Source organism: Pipistrellus kuhlii, unplaced genomic scaffold (assembly GCF_014108245.1).
Source record: "Pipistrellus kuhlii isolate mPipKuh1 unplaced genomic scaffold, mPipKuh1.p scaffold_m20_p_4, whole genome shotgun sequence".
Taxonomy (NCBI): Eukaryota; Metazoa; Chordata; class Mammalia; order Chiroptera; family Vespertilionidae; genus Pipistrellus; species Pipistrellus kuhlii.
The window spans coordinates 89,954,085-89,973,682 of NW_023425540.1; the positions used below are offsets into that span (position 1 = coordinate 89,954,085).

Below are 19,598 nucleotides of genomic sequence, written 5' to 3' on the forward strand. Positions count from 1 at the left end.
TTCAGACAGAATTCCATTTTAGATTGATGCTAATCCTTTGCTGCCCCTGCTTCTCCCTTGCAATGACCTCCCCCCACCTCTCCCACATACACTCATCCTTGTTACTCCTTATAGTAATTACCTCAAAAACATATTTCACCAGTCTGTATGGCTCAATGGTTGAGCGTTGTCCTATGAACCAGAACTTATAGTTAGATTCCTGGTCAGTGCACATGCTGAGCTGTGGGATCCATCCCCAGTGGGCCAGTGAGCGCAGAAGGCAGCCAATCTCCACAGATGTTTCTATCTCCTCTCCCTTCCTCTCTAAATCAGCAACAAAATTTTTTAAATAAAAGAACACAAATGATTTTGGTCAGCAGGGCAAGAAATACCAGCTCTCAACAGCAGAACCCTCTGAATATGCCACCTTTATCTGTGGTGATATGAAATTCCATTGTTTTATCTGGTGTGAGTTCTCTGATGACTCATAAGGCGTGAACTCCGAGAAAAGCTTTCTCCACATTCAGAACATTTATAGGGTCTCTCTCCTGTATGGGTCCTCAGATGACGAATCCGATTGGAGCTGTGAGAAAAACTATCTCCACACTCATGACAGGTATAGGGTTTTTCTCCTGTGTGAATTCTCTGGTGCCTGATTAAGTTGGATCTATGAGAAAAGTTTTCCCCACAAAGGGTACATTTATATGGTTTCTCCCCTGTGTGCGTTCTCTGATGTCTGGTGAGGTGCATGCCCTGTCGGAAGCTTTTCCCACAGGTCAAACATTCAAAGAGTTTCTTCTCTGTTTTGTGGGTTCCATGATTTGTAAGAAAGGGGCTGCTGTCACTCATTGCTTCTCCACACTCAGAGAAGGGGTAAAGTTTCTCTTTCTCATGAGTTCTTTCATGTATGACAAGGTGGGAACTTCGAGAAAAACTTTTTCCACACTCAGCACACTTATAGGGTCTCTCTCCTGTGTGAATTCTCTGGTGCCTAAGGAGATTAGAACTGTGAGCAAAAATCTCACCACACTCAGGGCACTTGTAGGGCTTTTCACCGGTGTGTGTTCTCTGGTGTCTGTGGAGATTGGAGTTGCAAGAGAAGCTTTTCCCACATACATTACATTGATAGGGCTTCTCGCCTGTGTGGGTGCGTTGATGGCGAGTCAGGTGGGTATTCTGACTGAAGCTTTTTCCACATTCAAGGCACTTATGGGCCTCCTCTCCAAAGTGTGCTCTGGGTAGTGATAAAAAGTGTGGACTCCCACCAAAGATTTCAGCACACTCTACACCCATACACAGTCTTTCTGCTGCATGTATTCTCTGGTGCCTAATTAGATTTGAGTTATTAGAGAAATTTTTGCCACACAAGGGACAAATATGGAGCTTCTTTGGCTGCAGTTCCTTTGGCTGGCCTGCTTCTCTGCAACTTGTGGCCCCCACTCTGGACTGCTCCATCCGATCCTCGGGGAGAGGCTCCCAATGCCCTTCTGCCCTGTCCCCAGGCGGTGCCTGCTCAGGACTCCAGGGCACCTCCCCTCTGGCCTGGCCAGTCAGAAGCACCTGCAGATGGATGTTCTCAGGAGAAATAGACTGAGTACTTTCTTCCCGACTCTCAAATTTCTCTTCTCCTGGTAGTGAGAGAAACCAAACCCTACATTATTTTTACCCTAAAGAAAATCCAATATGCCCACTACTGCCAGTATGTCAGAAGTCCAGAAAGGCTGGCTGTATCTGTTTTCTATCTTCCCCATACAGGGAAAACACTATAGAGAGGTATCTGGATAAAAGGTGGAGCCATTGGTCAGGAACCAGAGCTCAGACCAGTCTTATTCCCTTGTAGGGGCCCCCCTATTCCTCTTCAACTGAGCCTCTGGCTCTTCCCTTCAGAACTGGGTGGGATGCAGCAGGGCTGAGACTAGGATGGGCAAATGAGCCCAGGAGTGAATGCTTCCTTAGGTTTTGAACTCTGGGTGCCTTGCTGCCTCACCGGGATGGAAGCGGGCAGTGGGGACACAGGACCTTCCTGGCAGCAGTGATGGGCTAGCCCACACCCAAACCCTCAAATGCCTCACTCCCAATGGGGAAACTAGATGGGCAGGCTCCGCAAGTTCCTTACCTGGAGCTGGGTTTCTGGGGCTCAGTCCCTCCTTGCAAATCTGGATACTGGGATCCCATAGTTTTCTTCCTTGTTCCACCTGGATGCTCAGGGCTTCCTGATTGGGAACCTGAGACTCTGTTCACAATGAAAGATATAGATTTTTGTGTCACCACATTCCTCCACCAAGCAGGGGAAGTAAAGTCATGTTCCCTGTCCTCTGTGAGTAGATACAGAGAACAATAAGTCTGAAATATACATTAACAAGCTAAACTGTTCCCAATGGTTACCTCTAAAGAAAGATATTTGGGGAGACTATAGCTTTTTTCTTTTTACACTTTTGTAGTACTTGGGATTTTTCTGCAATGAGAACATACCACTTTTGTAATTAAAACTACCAAACCAAAATGGTCTGAGTGGTCAGTTCCTTAAGTTATCAGTTTGTAAAGAAGCCTTAACTCTTATGTATTGTGAATAGAACTTAATCTGACTGGGCAACTCCAGAAGAAGAAACTATAATGTGGAGGACAATCAGAAAAGGATCTGGGGGCTCTAAAACAACCTGAGGTCGAAATCAAAACGTGCCATTCTTATGCTATGCTAAAAACAAAAACTTCACTCTAACTTAGCAAACGTCGACTTTAAATAGTTTAGTTCTAAGAACATGTGATCTGAACATCTCTTCCTATTTAGCACTCACTGAAAGAACTGTGCTCAATTAGGCACTAAACCACAGCAGAGTAAAAGGGAAGCTGGAGAAGGTCCAAATGAAGGGAACCAAACCCAGCAGTGACCCCTTTGTAGTATTAGTGCAAGTGAACTGATAGCTCTGCTTCTCTTTACAAAAACCTAATTTATGAAAACAAAGTGGTGTGACTCTTCTATGGTGTGAGTCAATGTAGCCATAATTGTAATGGACACATTGCTGTCTTAGGTTGTTTTTAAAGACTTACCTCAACTTTTATAATAATTTTCATACATACAAAAAAGTTGAAGGAATTAAACAATACCTGTACACTCTTCACCTAAATCCTAGTTTTTGTACAGTCTCCATCTAAACACTGTTGTTTTTTCTTTTTTGGTCATATTTCATAGGCCTCATTTAAAATCTCTGCATAATAGGTCAACACACATATGCACCTTAATTTATGCTTGATTTATTTAGCTCCAGTTTTGAATACAGACAGTCCTCGGGTTACCTCGGACTCGATGTATGTTGTTTCATGGTTACATCACCATCTCCCATTTATAAAAAAAAAAAAAAAAAAAGTCCGTCATTTCGACGTATATACATAGGTGCTTTATGTTTTTTATTATTTATTTACCACAAGTAAAGGTGAGAAATTGTTATCTACCTTTTAAATTTGGTTAACTGTTTCACTTCATTACTGCTGTGTACTGCTCCATGTGAGTGATGTAGGTGCTTATGCAGGTGGGTTCTGACTTACAGTGAAAATCACGTTACGTTGCACTGTGGGAACGAATCTCCAGTGTAACCCGAGGCCCTATGGTATACATCATTTCCAAATTTCCATAAGGTCCTCCCTACTTCCTGAATTTTTAAGGGCTGGGAGAGCTGCTAAACTGGAATGCTGGTGCCACTGCCCCTGAAATTTGTGTCTCTGGGGAAGGGCCTAGAAATGCTAATGAAGTATAGAAAACACAAGTGGGATCAGAAGAATAAGGATTTCAAAAATGCAAGTCATCAAGAACTTTATAGTTCCATAGCATCCTAGGACACTGAAAGGTGTCATGCATGGAAGGGGGTCAGTCACTGGATTTGATTTGCTCTGCCCTGAGAAAACCATTATAGCTCAGACTCTTTGCCTTCAGCTCTGGCAGCTGGGGCCTTTAAGTGTGCCAAATGTTGACACTTAGAAGATGTTTAACTGATCCTAGCTGTTTTTAACTGATCCTAGCTCCGGGGGATCTTTATAATAAAAGCCTAATATGCTAAGTGTCTGGTCATCTGTTCAACCAATCAAAGCATAATATGCTAAGGATATGCTAAAGCCACTCAACCGCTCACTATGACGTGCACTGACCACCATGGGACAGACACTCCAAATGGTAGGTTAGCTTACTGGTGGGGTCTAGCTGATTGAGACTGAGTGAGATGGGCCAGACTTGCCCTAGAGTCCTCCCACGGTCCCTCCCCGGCTGGCCAACCTCCCACGTCCCTCTCCAGCCCAGATTGTGCACCGGTGGGGTTCCTCGACCTGGCTTGTGCCCTCTTGCAATCTGGGACCCCTCAGGGGATGTTGGAGAGCCGGTTTTGGCCGATCCCACAGGTCAGGCTGAGGGACCCCCACTGGTGCACAAATTGGTGCAACAGGCCTCTACTTTTAGAATAAGGGAAGTGAGTGGCTAAGACACAGGAACCTGGTCAGAAATGGCTCAGTCTTCATCCCTAGAAAAGAAGTCCTTACCCAGTGAGTCCACATTCTCATAACTCTCCTGCACCGTGTCCCTGGAGAGGGCCCTCTTACTAGGCTCCTGATGCCCCCACTCCTCCTGGGAGATGTACATAGCCACGTCCTCTAAGCTCTCAGGCAACTGAAACAGTACAAGATCTCCTTTAGCCCCTGAGGCACCAAGAACAATTCAAGCAAAGTCAAAGGTTAAAGGGGCAAAACCCGGGAGTGCCCAGAACACATTTCATGGGGAGTGAGGTGAGGCCTAGGAGTGAGGTGAGGTGGAGGCATCTAAAGAAAATAGGGGACACACATTGGTGAGGAAGAAAGAATCCTCTCCAAGTGACCAAAGGACCCCACCACCACAAGAGCAACACAGTGTGTATGGGGACGTGTGTGTGCTGAGGGAAGATATTGGGAACTTCCACATCACCTGGGGCCCAGTCATCTTGTCTTCCATGTTTCCTTCGGGAGGAAAGAGAGAAAGCCAGGGAGCAGATAATGCTGAAGGTGACAGAAATCATGATGAGAATGGCATTCCTAATTCTTGGTAACCCAAGGATTATTACACAGTATCCATTCCCCACCACCCAGTCTCTGCTCTGAGGACTGAACACTGAACAAAAGAAAGCAAGAGAAGCACAATTAAGCTACATCCAAAATGACATCCTAAATGCAGGGGTAGGATTAAGAAATATCACTAGTCTGTCTACAGCATTCAAGCCCTCAATCATTCATTAGCTCTAAATGTCTCTGTTCTGCAAGCAAAAGAGCAAAGAAATCTCCCTCCCTCCTCCCACTTCCAGAAGAACCCAACCACCACTTCTACGTCTTTCACTCCATTCTGGGAACCCTGAACCAGAAATTCCCTCTCCCTGGCACAGGTGCTTCATCCTGCTGTCAAAGGCAAATCCAGACCCTCCTCCCTCCCACCTACCCAGGTAACTGTTCCTCACCCCTCTCCTTTACAGCCTGGGGGTCCCTTTTAGGGCTGGGGCCTAGCAGCTCCTGCAGCCTGGGACCAGGGCTTCGCTCAGTCTCCATTGGCTCCAGCTTGAAGCTCGGTGACTTTCGTGCTGTTTCCAGAGACAAAGGCTCCTCCAAAAGCACTTCTGTTCCCCGCCCATGGTTTGTGACCTGGGAACCAACCCACATTACTCATCATCACAACAGGGTCCCACAGGAAGGGAAATTAGTACAGAACTCTGGCAAGCCTTCAACAGTGAACCACTGGTACATACCGTTGGACCCAGCTAGAGAAAAGGATGGTTTCCACTACAGGTTTTTCTGATCCCAAGTGCATGAGAGAAAGTGGGGATGGAGTGTTGGTGGGGGGAGAAGAGTCTACTCCTTGAGCACACCTGCCCATGTAGCTCCTCTGGACACACCTCACTCCCTCTTGCGTTCCCCTACCTTTTCTAGATGCTTCCATTCCTCACTCACTACTGGATAAGTTATACTTGGGTGTCTCTGGGGGTATAAGTGCGCTCAGAGTCTCAGTGACAAAGTGCACAATTCACTCCCACCCAGCTCTGTACAGGAGACCAGACTGCTGACCCTAATATAACAAGAGCTAATAGCTACTACGCACTAACTATAAACCAGTAGTCTGATCTAAACTGCATGGCCCTGGCCAGATGCCTCAGTTGGTTGGAGCACCAGTGGTCCGTTGAGGTCAGAAAGGTTGGCGAGACCTCTGGGTTGGAGTGTCATCCCAATATGCCAGGGTTTCTGGTTCCATCCCCAGTCAGGGCACATACAAGAATCAACCAACGAAGGCATAAATAAGTGGAAGAGCAAATTGACGTTCTCTCCCTTTCCCCGCACTCCCTTTCTCTCTCTCCAAAATCAATTAAAAAAAACACAAAAAAACGTATGTCTGATTGTAACAACTTGCTTGAGTGCTTTCACCAGGCAAAATAAAAAATACTGATGTGAGATTCAAAAAGTAGTGGGACTGTTTAAAGCAGCGATTTTCAAACGGCGTGTTGCAAGAATTTGGAGGGGAGGGGACACACTACATACTTCTCTCCCTCTAACCCTAAAAGCAACACTAGAAAGGTATTCCACTATTCACACTTTACCAGTGGCATTTCTGAGACTAATAAAAAGGTTAATTTGCCCTAGCCGGTTTGGCTCAGTGGACAGAACATTGGCCTGCGGACTCAAGGGTCCCAGGTTCGAGTCCAGTCAAGCGCACAAGCCGGGGTTCTGGGCTCCATCCCCAATGTGGGGTATGCAGGAAGCAGCCAATCAATGATTCTTTCTCATCATTGATGTTTCTGGCTCTCTCTTCCTTTCCCTTTCTCTCTGAAATCAATAATAATAATAATAATAATAATTATTATATATATATATATAAATATATATATATATATATATATATATATATATATTTTTTTTTAAGTTTAACTTGCCTGAAGTCACAATGCTAGTATGAAACGAGTTTTGATTTAAACCCTGCAAATTAAGTTTGGGGCTCCCAATAATGCAGAGACACTGCCTCCATATGGAAATAGGACCCTCTTCACTACTCTCTCTGTCCACCGGGTAAAACCTGGAAGATAACTAACTGTTCCTGACTGAACTACAAAAAGGCCTCTGGCCCATTTGAGGACTATTAAGGGAAACCAAGTAAACAGGGAAGTGGGCCGGCACGCTGCCCCAGTCATAGGGTCCAACAAACCGCAGATACAACAGCTCTTTTTCTCACCTGTTGCCTCAGCTTCCCAAGCTCTCTCTGCATATCTTCTACAAGGGTCACTGCTTCCTCGCCGCTCTCCGGATGCAGCTCCTGCACCCTGCTCTGGATCTCCTGAGGCAGGATGATTAGAAACTGCTCCAGCACCAGCAGCTCCAGGATCTGCTCCTTGGTGCGCATCTCAGGCCGCAGCCACCCATGGCAAAGTTCCTGGAGCCGGCTGAGGGCTTCCCGGGGCCCAGCGGCCTCTTGGAAGCGGAACCGTCTGAAGAGCAGGTGGGAGGCCTCCGGGCTGGGCCCCGGGTCTGGCGGGAGCAGCTCCTGGCTCCAAGCGCAGTCCTCCTCCAGTTTCACTATGAGGAGCCCTTCCCGATCCTGGGAGCCCGGGCCCGACGCCATCGTCAGGCCCTCGGAGCGCCCTACCCGGGAAACCAGCTGTGCCCGCCTGGAAAGGGGCTCCCAGTTTCTCACGGGGATGGCCGGCTTCAGGTCCCGGCCGTAGAGCAGCCACTTCCGGCGTCCTCGCCCCTCAGTGGGACCCAGGAGCCGCCGCGCCAGCCGTCGGCCCAGCCCTCCCTAGGGAAGGACCAGGGCGCAGCGCTTTTCGCCGCGTCGCGAACTCACGCAGAACTCGGCGCTCCGCTCCCCCGCCGGAAGTCTCAGCGCGAGAGTTAGGCGTCCACAGCCAACGGCGCCAGCTGGGGACCAACCCCCAGGTCACGTTCTGCGAACTGCAGCGCCCATTGGTCCAGATCTTGCCGCGGAGTCAACGCCGACCAACCAGGAAGGGAGATTCATCTGCCGGGATGGGGCGCGCGAGGGGCCAATTCTAGACGAGAGGCGGAGCCACCCGACAAGCCCTGAAACCCTGAGAGGTTCCTGGGGTTGGCCAAGGGACAGGATGTGTTCGCCAAACAGATTTGTAAAAAAAATGGTCCTAAAACGGGCATGACTGGCGGTATTCTGGGTCAGAATACCGCGGGAAGCTTACTAAGATACAAACCTTCGAGCCACGCGAGATTCAGTGCGTCAGAGTGTCAGGGTGGCTCGGAAATCTGAATTGTTAACATCCTCCCTCCCCAGAAATTCTTCACCCATTAGCCAAGTGTGAGAGGCATTTCCTAGTCACAGCGGATTAAAGACGGTCCCCACCCGCTCCAATAGTTTAGGGTTGCAGGAGGGGGAGCCATCGACCCGGAGGCTCCCGAGCGGTGTCACCGAGCCAGCTCGGCGGCACCTCGGGGAAGCCCGGAAGCGAGCTTGCCCCGCCTAGGTCGGCGTCCCCGCGGGGCCTTCCGGGAGGTGCGGTCAGCGGTGCTGCAGGTGACCGCACCGACCCCGCGGTCCTGGGGGATCGGGGATGGTAACCTGCGGTGGTCACCCGACCGTCCGGCGTCCAGTTTTGGGGGGCTGGATGGCCTGGAAGGCCGCTAGGGACCGGCCCTGCACCACCGGCTTCCTGTTTTAAAACGGATTTTAAACTTGTCTGAACGTGTCCTTCACTCTCCAGCCCTGCAGAGGCGGGATCCTGTCTCCCCCTAGCTCTGCCGTGAACTTTCGTGGTGAGAGGTGAATGGAAGCTAACCCGTAGGGTTGTTTTTCTGGCCGAGCAGTTGGGTGCTTTGCGCCAGTGAGGGGAGGGTGGCCCAGCTATGTTCCAGGGTCGTCCCGCTTCTCCATTCCCTCCAGCAACCGTCTGACCCGTGGGCTCAGGAGATCGAATCGTGACAACCAGTGCCGTTTATTAGTGCCTGCTTACATGCAGCGGGAGACTCACAACACACAAAACTGGAGGAAGTATACACTATTATGTGCATGTTCCAAATAACGGCACCAAGTGTCAGTAAGTCACTTGCCCAGGATCACACAGCTAATCTGTTGGTGAAGTTACAGCGACATGATGGTAAAGGATATGAGGATGCAGAGAAAAGTTATGGAGTATATTTTATTTTCTTATTCCACTCCGGGGAAAAAGTCAGGTCCACAAACTGTTGTTGCAAATGCAGATCCAGAGGCCTCAGTGCGCTTGCAGGTATAGGTCCATTTAAAAAAACCATGTGACCTCAGAGACCTTTAAGACCATTCTCAAGTTTCAGAGTGACTATCGATTCTAACCTTATGAACAGTTCTCTGGCATTTACTCTGGTATCTCAAACAAATTATTAAACCTTGTTAAGTCCCAAACCTCAGTCCCCTTGTCAGTTTTGGATAATTCTATACCCACTGTATAACATTGGATGAAGATTAAGTAAGCTAACATATAGGATGCTTAGAATGGCACCTAGCACTTAGTTACAATAAAAGTTAAAAAAAATTAGCTGTGCCCTAGCCGGTTTGGCTCAGTGGATAGAGCGTATGCCTGCATATTGAAGGTGCTGGGTTTGATTCTGGTCAAGGGCACATGCCAGGGTTGCGGGCTTGATGGGCAGGAGGCAGCCGATCAATGATTCTCATCATTGATGTTTCTATCTATCCCTCTTCCTTCCTCTCTGAAATCAATAAAGGCATATATATATATATATATATATATATATATATATATATATGTCACTTGGATGATTATTGTAGAATGTGTATGGGAATGTTTGCAAAACTACACATAGGAATTAAAGATGAATCATTTGCTGTGTAAGTTCCTTTGACTTCAGGTTATTAATGGGTACTTAAAGCTAGATGGGCTTTCAGAGTTACTCAGAATTACTTTTAATATCCATCGGCCAGCTCTTTGAGGCCCATCTGTATTCAGACAGAAAATAGCTGGTATTTGGGAGTGGGGTATAGGGGTTCATTTAGGACAGAAGTTCTTAACCTCAGGTTCATGAAATTCTAGAGCAGCACTGTCCAATAGAACTTGATGAGATATTATCTTTTGAGTATTTAAATTGCAGCTAGTGTTGCTAAGTGCTACCTTGTGGCTACCATATTAGTCAATGAAGTTCTAGAAGGTAGAGTAGATAGATTTAGAAATTCTGTAAACCTTTTTATATTGTATACAAAATTGCACATGTATGCATATTTTCTAGGATATGATCTATGACGTTAAGTTCTTAAAACCACCAAAAAGATTACAAGCCACTCCTTTAGGGCTTTGGTGAAAAGTTAAGGGAGGTAAGTATGCCTCCCTTACTACTCTGTATTGATTCTACTTTCTTGCCCTCAGCTGTAGGTGGCTCCTTGACTATTACAAATAAAAACAAATTTGAATTTCAGATAAAGAACCCCTACCAATCCTGGTCTTAGTTCTCATAAGCGCTAGAGTCTGTCTCTAGAGCTGCTTTTAGTCTACCCAGGTCTTATATATTCCCTTATACTCAGGTGGGCAGTTGTCTGTGCCTGGTTTTCAAATTGACATTTGATGAAACCTAGTATTAAGACTTTCAAGTCTGTTCTCTTTGACAGGGGAACAGACCAATGAGCAGTTCCTATCTTTTTTTCTTTTTTTTAAAATATATTTTATTGATTTTGTACAGAGAGGAAGGGAGAAAGAAAGAGAGTTAGAAACATCGATGAGAGAGAGTCATCGATCAGCTGCCTCTTGCACACCCCCTATTGGGGACATGCCTGCAACCAAGGTACATGCCCTTGACCGGAATCGAACCCGGGACCCTTCAGTCCCCAAGCCGACGCTCTATCCATTGAGCCAAACCAGTCTCGGCTAGCAGTTCCTATCTTTCTGAAATGCTGCTCACCTTAGGATAGTCTGACCTTCAGGCTTCTGCCACCTTAAGCCTTAGCTATTTGCTTCTCCCCCCAATTTTGGTTTCTCCCCAGTTTACTAGACTACAGCTTTCCTGTGATCTACGGCTTAGCATTTATTTTTAAGTGCACCATATTACTCTTTGATTCAACTCTTAACTTTGAAATCCAATCATAAACAAAATAGTGACTATAATTGGCATTTCATTTGAAATTCATTTATTTTTACTAATCGGAAATGATTGCATTTTCTTCATGAAAATATTAGGTCTAGTAATAATTAATGTTTTCTAATACCTTTTTAAAATCGAATTTATTTAAACAATACAACAAAATTTAATCAACAATATAGTTGCCGTTGTTTTCTACTACTTGTGCCCACCGCTCAGGAAGCATTTTAATCCCTCTGTTGTAAAATTCTTGTGATTTTGATGCAAAAAATTCGGTCAATGCATTTTTGAGGCATTCTTCATTATTAAATTTTTTTCCAAGAATAAAGTTTTGCAAAGAACAAAACAAATGGTAATCGGAAAGGGCAATATCAGGAGAATATGCAGGTTGAGGGAGAACTTCCCATTCCAACTGGCGCAGTTTTTCAGCAGTGATTCTTGCAGTATGCGGTCATGCGTTAGTGTGGTGAAGAATTACGCCCTTCCGATTAATCAGCGCGGGTTCTTTTTCTCTTAAAGCTTGGGCTAACCTTTCCAATTGGGCACTATACACTGCACTTGTAATGGTTTGGTTAGATGGTAAAAGTTCATAATGAAGAATTCCTTTAAAATTCCACCAAACACACATCACTTTTTTCGCATGCAAGTCAGGTTTTGGCGTGGGCTGCGGAGCCTCATTTTTGTCCAACCATTGAGGCCGCCTTTTCAAATTAACATACAGCACCCATTCTTCATCTCTGGTAACAATTTGCTCTAAAAACGGCAAACGGTTTTGACGAGAGAGGAGCGAACTGCAAATTGTGACTCTTTGATTACGGTTGTTGTCGGTCAACTCATGAGGAACCCATTTTCCAAACTTTTGGATTTTGCCAAGTGCACGCAATTGATTGGAAATCGTTTTTTGTGAACAATTTAAAGTTGTCGCAAGCTCTTGTTGGGTAATTTGAGGCTTTTGCACCAAAAGAGCTTGAAGAGCTTCTTGATCAAAATTGGACACACGGCCTCGACCACTCTTGTCATCTAACGAAAAATTTCCCTCGCGAAATTTCTCAAACCAACGCTGGCATTTTCTGGCGCTAACTGCATCTTGACCAAGAGCACTACAGATGTTTTTTGCAGCCTCATTTGCTTTTCTTCCTAATTGGAACTCGTAAAGCATGCAGTGCCGAATATGCTCTTCATCCGCCATCTTCTTAGCCCTAGTTTTGCAACAAAAACCAAACCAAACACAAACTTTTTCAAGCAAAACTTGTTAATTGCACTTCACACGTTCTGTAGATACCACGTGTTTGAAGGTTATGTCAATACAAGTCAACGCCAAGCAAGATTTTAAACGAATGTTTAAAAACGACATTAATTATTACTAGACCCGATATCAAATAAGGCATTTTGCATCACTTCCTATATTTTAATAAAATGTTTTGGAATTTAAGTTTGTCTTCACATTAACATCAACCAAACTAACTTGCATTAATATTGTTTGTTAATATTGATATTGAAACATTTTTCTCTGTTTGAATCTTAAATCACTATTTACCAACCCACGTGTTATTGCAGTCCACTAAACTTTGTCTGAGAAGTGGAGGGAGGAGAAAGGGACACATGAAAAGGGTGTAAACCATAACTGGTCTCAGTGAGGGAAGGAATGATAGGACATGGAGCAAAACTGAGCTGGAGAAAATTTTACTAATTGTCATTAGATTGCTAGAAACCCTGTTAGGTAGTTGTTTTCATTGATTCCAAGACTCCAGCTAAAAAAAACATATAACCCAGTTCAGATATCAATTTTTAAAAACTTTTTAAAAATAATTTTACTTTTAAAATTTTTATTGATTTCAGAGAGGAAGGGAGAGGGTGAGAGAGATAGAAACATCAGTGAGAGCCGAGACCGGTTTGGCTCAATGGATAGAGCATCGGCTTGGGGACTGAAGGGTCCCGGGTTCGATTCCGGTCAAGGGCATGTACCTTGGTTGCGGGCATATCCCCAGTAGGGGGTGTGCAAGAGGCAGCTGATTGATGACTCTCTCTCATCAATGTTTCTAACTCTCTATCTCTCTCCCTTCCTCTCTGTACAAAATCAATAAAATATATTAAAAAAAAAAAAAAAAACATCAGTGAGAGAGAAGCATTGATTGGCTGCCTCCTGCACGACCTCAACTGGGGATTGAGCCCACAATTCAGGCCCTTCACCAAAATCAAAACCGGGCCCCTTCCGTCTGCAGGCCGATGCTCTATCTACTGGGCCAAACCAACTAGGGCCAGATATCAATTTTTATTTGAAAATCTCTTAATTGAAATTATCCAGAACATAATTCCAAAACTCTCTTTTACCTTTATCTTTCTTTGGAATCCAGTAACCTAACTTAGATAATTCTATTGTCAAAATATTAAAAACATTGTCTGGCCATAGTGGCTCAGTGGTTGAGCATTGACCTATGAACCAGGAGGTCATGTTTCAGTAACTGGTCAGGGCACATGTCTGGGTTGCAGGCTCAATCCCTTGTGTGGGGTGTGCAGGAGGCAGCTGGTCAATGATTCTCTCTCATTATTGATGTTTCTATATCTCCCTCTCCCTTCCTCTCTGAAATCAATTTTAAAAATTGTTTTTAATATATTATTGATTTTTTTTACAGAGAGGAAGAGAGAGGGATAGAGTGTTAGAAACATTGATGTGAGAGAATCATCGATCAACTGCCTCTTGCACACCCCCTACTGGGGATGTGCCCGCAACCAAGGTACATGCCCTTGACCGGAATTGAACCTGGGACCCTTCAGTCCGCAGACTGATGCTCTATCCACTGAGCCAAACCGATTTTGGCTTAAAAAATGTTTTTTTAAATAAAAAATTTTGAAAAAAGAAACAATGTAAGACTAATTTAGTGCATTACTTTAACATAGAATTCACTCCTCTTCTATGAAAGCACAATAGCCTTAAATTAAGCACAAAAGGAGTTTTCCCCTCATTTTGGTTTTGTTTTAATATTGAAAAACTGCCTAGCAAGAGGCTCCAGGTAAAATAATCCTGAAAAGGAGATAGATATAAAGGCTGTCTGACCCAGAAATCAGCTTGAATTCAGGCAAAACTGATGGTGATCTAAATATTACCCTTCCAGTCTTTCTTATGACCTCAATTTCCAGTACCACATCCTGGCCTGAGCTTCCCAGTGAAGCACAGAAATATCACATGGATAAAGGGATTGCAGGATTTTCAGTAAATGAAACAATTATTTGTCTTTGAAATAAGTGAGTGTTCATTGGATACGAGGGAAGAAAGAAAAGAAAAAATCAGCCTTAATTGGAGTAAAACCTTTGGGTTCGACATTAAGTTTCTATGATCCCATTATTGGTTTAACAACTCTTTACCCTTGGAACAGGGTAACATGTTCAATTAATATTTCTTTTCTCAAATCACAGCAGAAAAAACTGGAAACTGCATCCATTCATTGTTCATTTAGAGGAGAATGCTGTTCATGGTTTGTTTTACTAAAAATGTTTATAAGCCCTAGCAAGTTTGGCTCAGTGGATAGAGTATTGGCCCTCGGACTGAAAGGCCCTGGTTCAATTCTGGTCAAGGGCACGTACCTCGGTTGCAGGCTTGATCCCTGACCCTGGTCAGGGTGCATGCGGAAGGCAACCAATTGATGTGTCTCTCTCACACCAATGTTTCTCTCTGTCTGTCTCTCCCCCTCTCTTCTACTCTCTCTCAAAATCAATGGAAAAATATCCTCAGGTGAGGATTAACAACAACAACAAAAAATGTTTACAAAATCAATGTGGAAATCCCCAGATTTAGCAAAGCTTCTAGAGAAGATCATCATAACCACTCTACAAAGAGAGCCTGGAGAACTTCAACCTAGAGGAGCGCGTCACTGTTAAACATATTGAGCAACAGAGGATTAATTTAGAAGAGGAAATTTGTAAGTGCCCTGACTGTGGGAAAAGCTACCTTCTCAGACCTTGATAGACACCAATGCCTCCACACAGGGGAGATCCTAGGAATTTACTACATTTTATGGAAATCAATTTGACAGTGTGTTTGAAGAATCTTAAAATGTTGCTCCTCTTTGATCGAGCAGTTCCATCTCTGAGAAACTATGCTGAGAAGAGAAACCAAAGCAAAACAAAATAGCAACAAAAAAACCTTCATGATGCAGGCCCTGAACGTGGCAATAAGCACTGCATGTGATTCCTTCCCCTTCCACCCTAAGTCAGAATAACTTTCTTCTGGGTCGCCAGTGCTTTGTTTGGGCCTCGTTTTCAGCACTTAACACAGTTCACCTTAGCTAGGCAGGTCAGTTGCAATCATACTATGACCTGTGTTTTTCTCTGCCCTTATGCTACATCATCACACACAACTGGAGTATTACAGGGTAGAGAACATCTATATTCATATCTTCATCCCACAAAGTGCCCTGTACATATTACACATTAATAAGTGCTCATAGCATTGAGTCAAGAAATATAAAATAGCTCTTAGCAACTAGGAACATAGAACATTGCAATAGATAGACTCAGTATACTATACCGAGTATTTTGAAAGGGGCAAAAAACAGTGCTGCCCTTATAAGTATTATAAAGATCAAGTGAAATATATTTGTTTTATTTTATTTTAAATATATATATATTTTATTTATTTTTTACAGAGAGGAAGAGAGAGGGATAGAGAGTTAGAAACATCAAAGAGAGAGAGTCATTGATCAGCTGCCTCTTGCACACCCCCTACTGGGAATGTGCCTGCAACCAAGGTACATGCCCCTGACCGGAATCGAACCCAGGACCTTTCAGTCTGCAGGCCGACACTCTATTCACTGAGCCAAACCGGTTTTGGCTCATTGCTGTTTTTAACTTACTTCATCTTTGAGCCAAGAGTTGATCAACTGATTAATCTGGTCAAGAAAATTTATTAAAATTTTTAACTGTATTGATTAGAAATGAAATTCATTTTTTATTTCGGCTCTGAAAGTCTATTTAGATTTTTCTGGTAGACTTGTTTAAATATTGTAAAAAGCTCTAGGAAACAAGGGCTCTATTTATAAAACAACAAATCTAAAATAGCCTTGGCTTCTCAAGTACTTTTGTATGTTTGGAAGCATCCTTCATGCTTAAGTGAAGGGGAAGTGAGAAAAGTTTGAGTTGCTTCCCATTTTTGTCTCCTGGGTTTTTGTTTTGTTTTGACTTCCTCTTATCTGTTAAAAGTTTTTAAAAACAACCACTATTCTACATGTTTTGTAAAGCAGTTGTTAATGGCTGCTTAGCTACTTAATGCAGTAAAAATAGGAGGCTAAAGGACCTAGGAAAGAACTCATCCCTAGCTAAGATAGTCCTCCTAAGATGCCATAGTTTGTCTTCTTGAAAGCAAAGGGGTCATATTACAATTTTTGCAATTGTGACCTTCCAGAATCTCCATGAATTCTTTCACAGTGTGATGAGGATGTTGTGTAGACTGAAATCGAAGAAATGAGGGAATAGACTGAATCAGCTCCCAAGGAGCTCACAATACAGTGGGGATTGAGAGACTCTGCTTTCCCTCCTGCACTTGCAGTCACCTTCACATTCCTGAAAAACCATCCTAAAGATCAAGATAATTATTGATCTTTATTTCTAACCTAGTGCTCTGGGCTGAATAATCTCCGAATCAACTAATGCTTAATCTTCAGCCTCCTGGCCTGACTCTGCTTTCTCTCTCTCCGAGTCCTCTCTATAAAGATGAGCAATTGGGGGGGAGGGGAGGAGGTGGGAAGGAGAGCGCACCTCTTGGCCCCTTCTTAACACTTACAGTCAGTTTAACCAGCCCCCAAATCTGAGTGTTTTAACAACTGAGATGTTGAGATTTTTCTCCCTAAAGTGAAAACTAGTGCTAGAGCAGTTTACTCACAATCTCCAGGGGCGAGGAAATTTTTTATCTTTATAACATCATTCAAGAAGCATACAAAATTACCAACTTAAAAAGCAGCCTGCTATATTTGGTCAAACATTAATTGGCAGGGCCAGACCAAATGATTTCGAGGAATTTATACAGCCCAAGAGCCAGATTATTCCCCACCCCTGAACCATTGATTCTCAGCTCTGTGCATATTGGAATCACCTTTGATGCTTTAAAAAGTTTTGATGCTTAGCCCTGGCTGATGTTGCTCAGTGGTCAAAGCATCAGCCCATGCACCAAAGCGTTGCAAGTTCAATTCCTGGTCCAATAAGGGCACATTCAGGAGGCAACCAATGGTGTGTCTCTTTCACATCAATATTTCTCTCTCTTTCTCTCTTCCCCTCCTTCCGAAGTCAATAAAAAAATATATTCTCAGGCGAGGATTAACAAAAAAACAAACAGTTCTGATGACTGGTGTCTTAGTCTATTAGGGCTGCTATAACAACATATCACAGTCTGGGTACCTTATTAACAGCAGGTGTTTGTTTTTCACGGTATTGGTTATTGAAATTCCAAGATCAGAGTGCCAGAATGGTTAGGTGAGAGCTTTCTTACAGAATGCAGACTGCCAGTCTCTGTGTTCTCCCTCACATAGCGGAAGGGGTAGGGAGCTCTATGGGGTCTCTTATAAGAAGATTAATACCATTCACGAGGGCTCCACCTTTGTGGCAAGCCAATTCCCAAAGGGTCCACCTCCTAATACCATTACATGAGGCATTTTGAGGGAACACAAAATAATAGCATGTAGGTTTCACCCCCTAGAGATTCTTCAAACAACAACAACATATTTTTAAAAATTGATTTCAGAGAGGGATAGATAGAAATATCAATGATGAGAGAGAATTATTGATTAGCTGCCTCCCGAACGCCCCTACTGGGGATCAAGCCCACAACCTGGGCATGTGCCCTGACTTGGAATCGAACCCTGACCTCCTAGTTCATAGGTCAATGCTCAACCACTGAGCCATGCAGGCTGGGCTAGAGATTCTGATATATTTGGTCTTGGCATCAGGATTTTCCAAAGATCCTCAGATATTTCTTTTTTTCTTTTTCTTTTTTAAATATATTTTATTGATTTTCCACAGAGAGGAAGGGAGAGGGATAGAGAGTTAGAAACATCGATGAGAGAGAAACATGATCAGCTGCCTTCTGCACACCCCACATTGGGAATGTGCCCACAACCAAGGTACATGCCTTTGACTTAATTGAACCTGGGACCCCTCAGTCCACAGGCCGACCCTCTATCCACTGAGCCAAACCGGTTTCAACGATCCTCAGATATTTCTAATGTGCAACCAAAGTTGAGAACCACTGATCTAGACATTAATTTGAGTAATAGCATAAGAGCTCACAACCCAAGCATGTTCCCTGACCAGGAATCAAACCCTGACCTCCTGGTTCGTAGGTTGATGCTCAACCACTGAGCAACACCAGCCAGGCAATTAAGTTTTTCTTAAGTTTTTGTTATAATAATAGTGAGTAAAACATGAAAGTCTTAAAGTACTCTAACATTCTTGCTGTATTTTCTGTTTTGCCTTATTTTACACTGAAAATGTATTCACAGATTATGTTTCATGGGCCATAAAATGTTTAAATACTAATTGAAAAAAATATAGAGAGCATAAGAGGGAAAAGCACAACCCTTACCCCAATTCTACTCTCTAGAAGTTGCCATGTTATTTCTTTTAGAATGTTTTTCTATTATTTATATACATGAGATTATACTGTCACATTGTACTGTAAACCTGCTCTTTTACTATATATTGACCACCTTTGCACACTAATATCACTGCATTGTTTTCAATGGATGCTGTGCAATTCATGGAATAAATTCACCACAACTTACTAAGCTGGTACATGGTGATAGTCATTTAAGTTGTTATAGTTTCTAACTGGCAAGTGTGGCAGGCAGGAGAATGCTCCAGATGGATGACAAGGATTTAAGTAAAAAGGTGGCCCCCAGACTATCACGAATGTGAATACAATCTAATTATGTTTACCTCAAAAAAGTGAGAACCAGCCGAGACCAGTTTGATAGAGCGTCGGCCTGCAGACCGAAAGGTCCCAGGTTCGATTCCGGTCAAGGGCATGTACCTGGGTTGCAGGCACATCCCCAGTAGGGGTTGTGCAAAAGGCAGCTGATCAATGATTCTCTCTCATCGATGTTTCTAACTCTCTATCCCTCTCTTTTCCTCTCTGTAGAAAATCAATAAAATATATTTAAAAAATAAAAATAAAAATAAAGTGAGAACCACTGCTTTAAAGTCTAAATCAATGTTTTCCAAACTGCAGGTCACAACCCTTAAGGGATTATTAAAAGTCAATTTGGATTTTTTTTTTTTTTGAAAAAAAAAATTATGTTTACCTGATATTGGAAAGTAGTCTTGCCCAACCACGTTGGCTCAATGGTTAAACGTCGACCTATGAACCAAGAGGTTATGTTTGATTCCCCGTCAAAAAACATGCCCGGTTATGGGCTTGATCCCCTGTGCGGGGCATACATGAGGCGGCCGGTCAATGATTCTCATCATTGATGTTTCTATCTCCCTCTCCCTTTCTCTCTGAAATCAATTTTAAAAAAATCTTTTTTTAAAGAAAAAGAAAGTAGTCTTGATGGTGA

At 43.6% G+C, this 19,598-nt stretch overlaps 2 protein-coding genes across 11 annotated transcripts in view; both read right to left on the reverse strand.

The window, feature by feature from the left end:
* Nucleotides 1–7,339, reverse strand: part of ZNF75A (zinc finger protein 75a) — a 53,535-nt gene extending 46,196 nt beyond the window's left edge. For 7 of the 10 annotated variants that reach the window (XM_045571353.1, XM_045571354.1, XM_045571356.1 and 4 more), the window contains exons 1-2: nucleotides 7,202–7,339; nucleotides 2,096–2,212 (exon numbers count right to left, since the gene is read on the reverse strand). In XM_045571353.1, the coding sequence (XP_045427309.1) occupies nucleotides 2,096–2,154 (59 nt within the window). In that variant the 5' untranslated portion in view covers nucleotides 2,155–2,212; nucleotides 7,202–7,339. Of the gene's footprint in view, nucleotides 1–2,095; nucleotides 2,213–4,503; nucleotides 4,630–5,444; nucleotides 5,575–7,201 lie in introns of those variants that run through there. The other 3 variants (XM_045571350.1, XM_036409841.2, XM_045571352.1) reach the window with 3 other exon arrangements.
* ZNF263 (zinc finger protein 263) lies at nucleotides 4,650–9,048 on the reverse strand. The gene is given in 4 exon segments (XM_045571364.1): nucleotides 4,650–4,863; nucleotides 4,865–4,992; nucleotides 5,445–5,625; nucleotides 7,202–9,048. Coding segments are annotated over 4 exon segments (864 nt in total). The 5' UTR covers nucleotides 7,589–9,048; the 3' UTR covers nucleotides 4,650–4,695.
* Nucleotides 9,049–19,598: the final 10,550 nt, after the last annotated feature.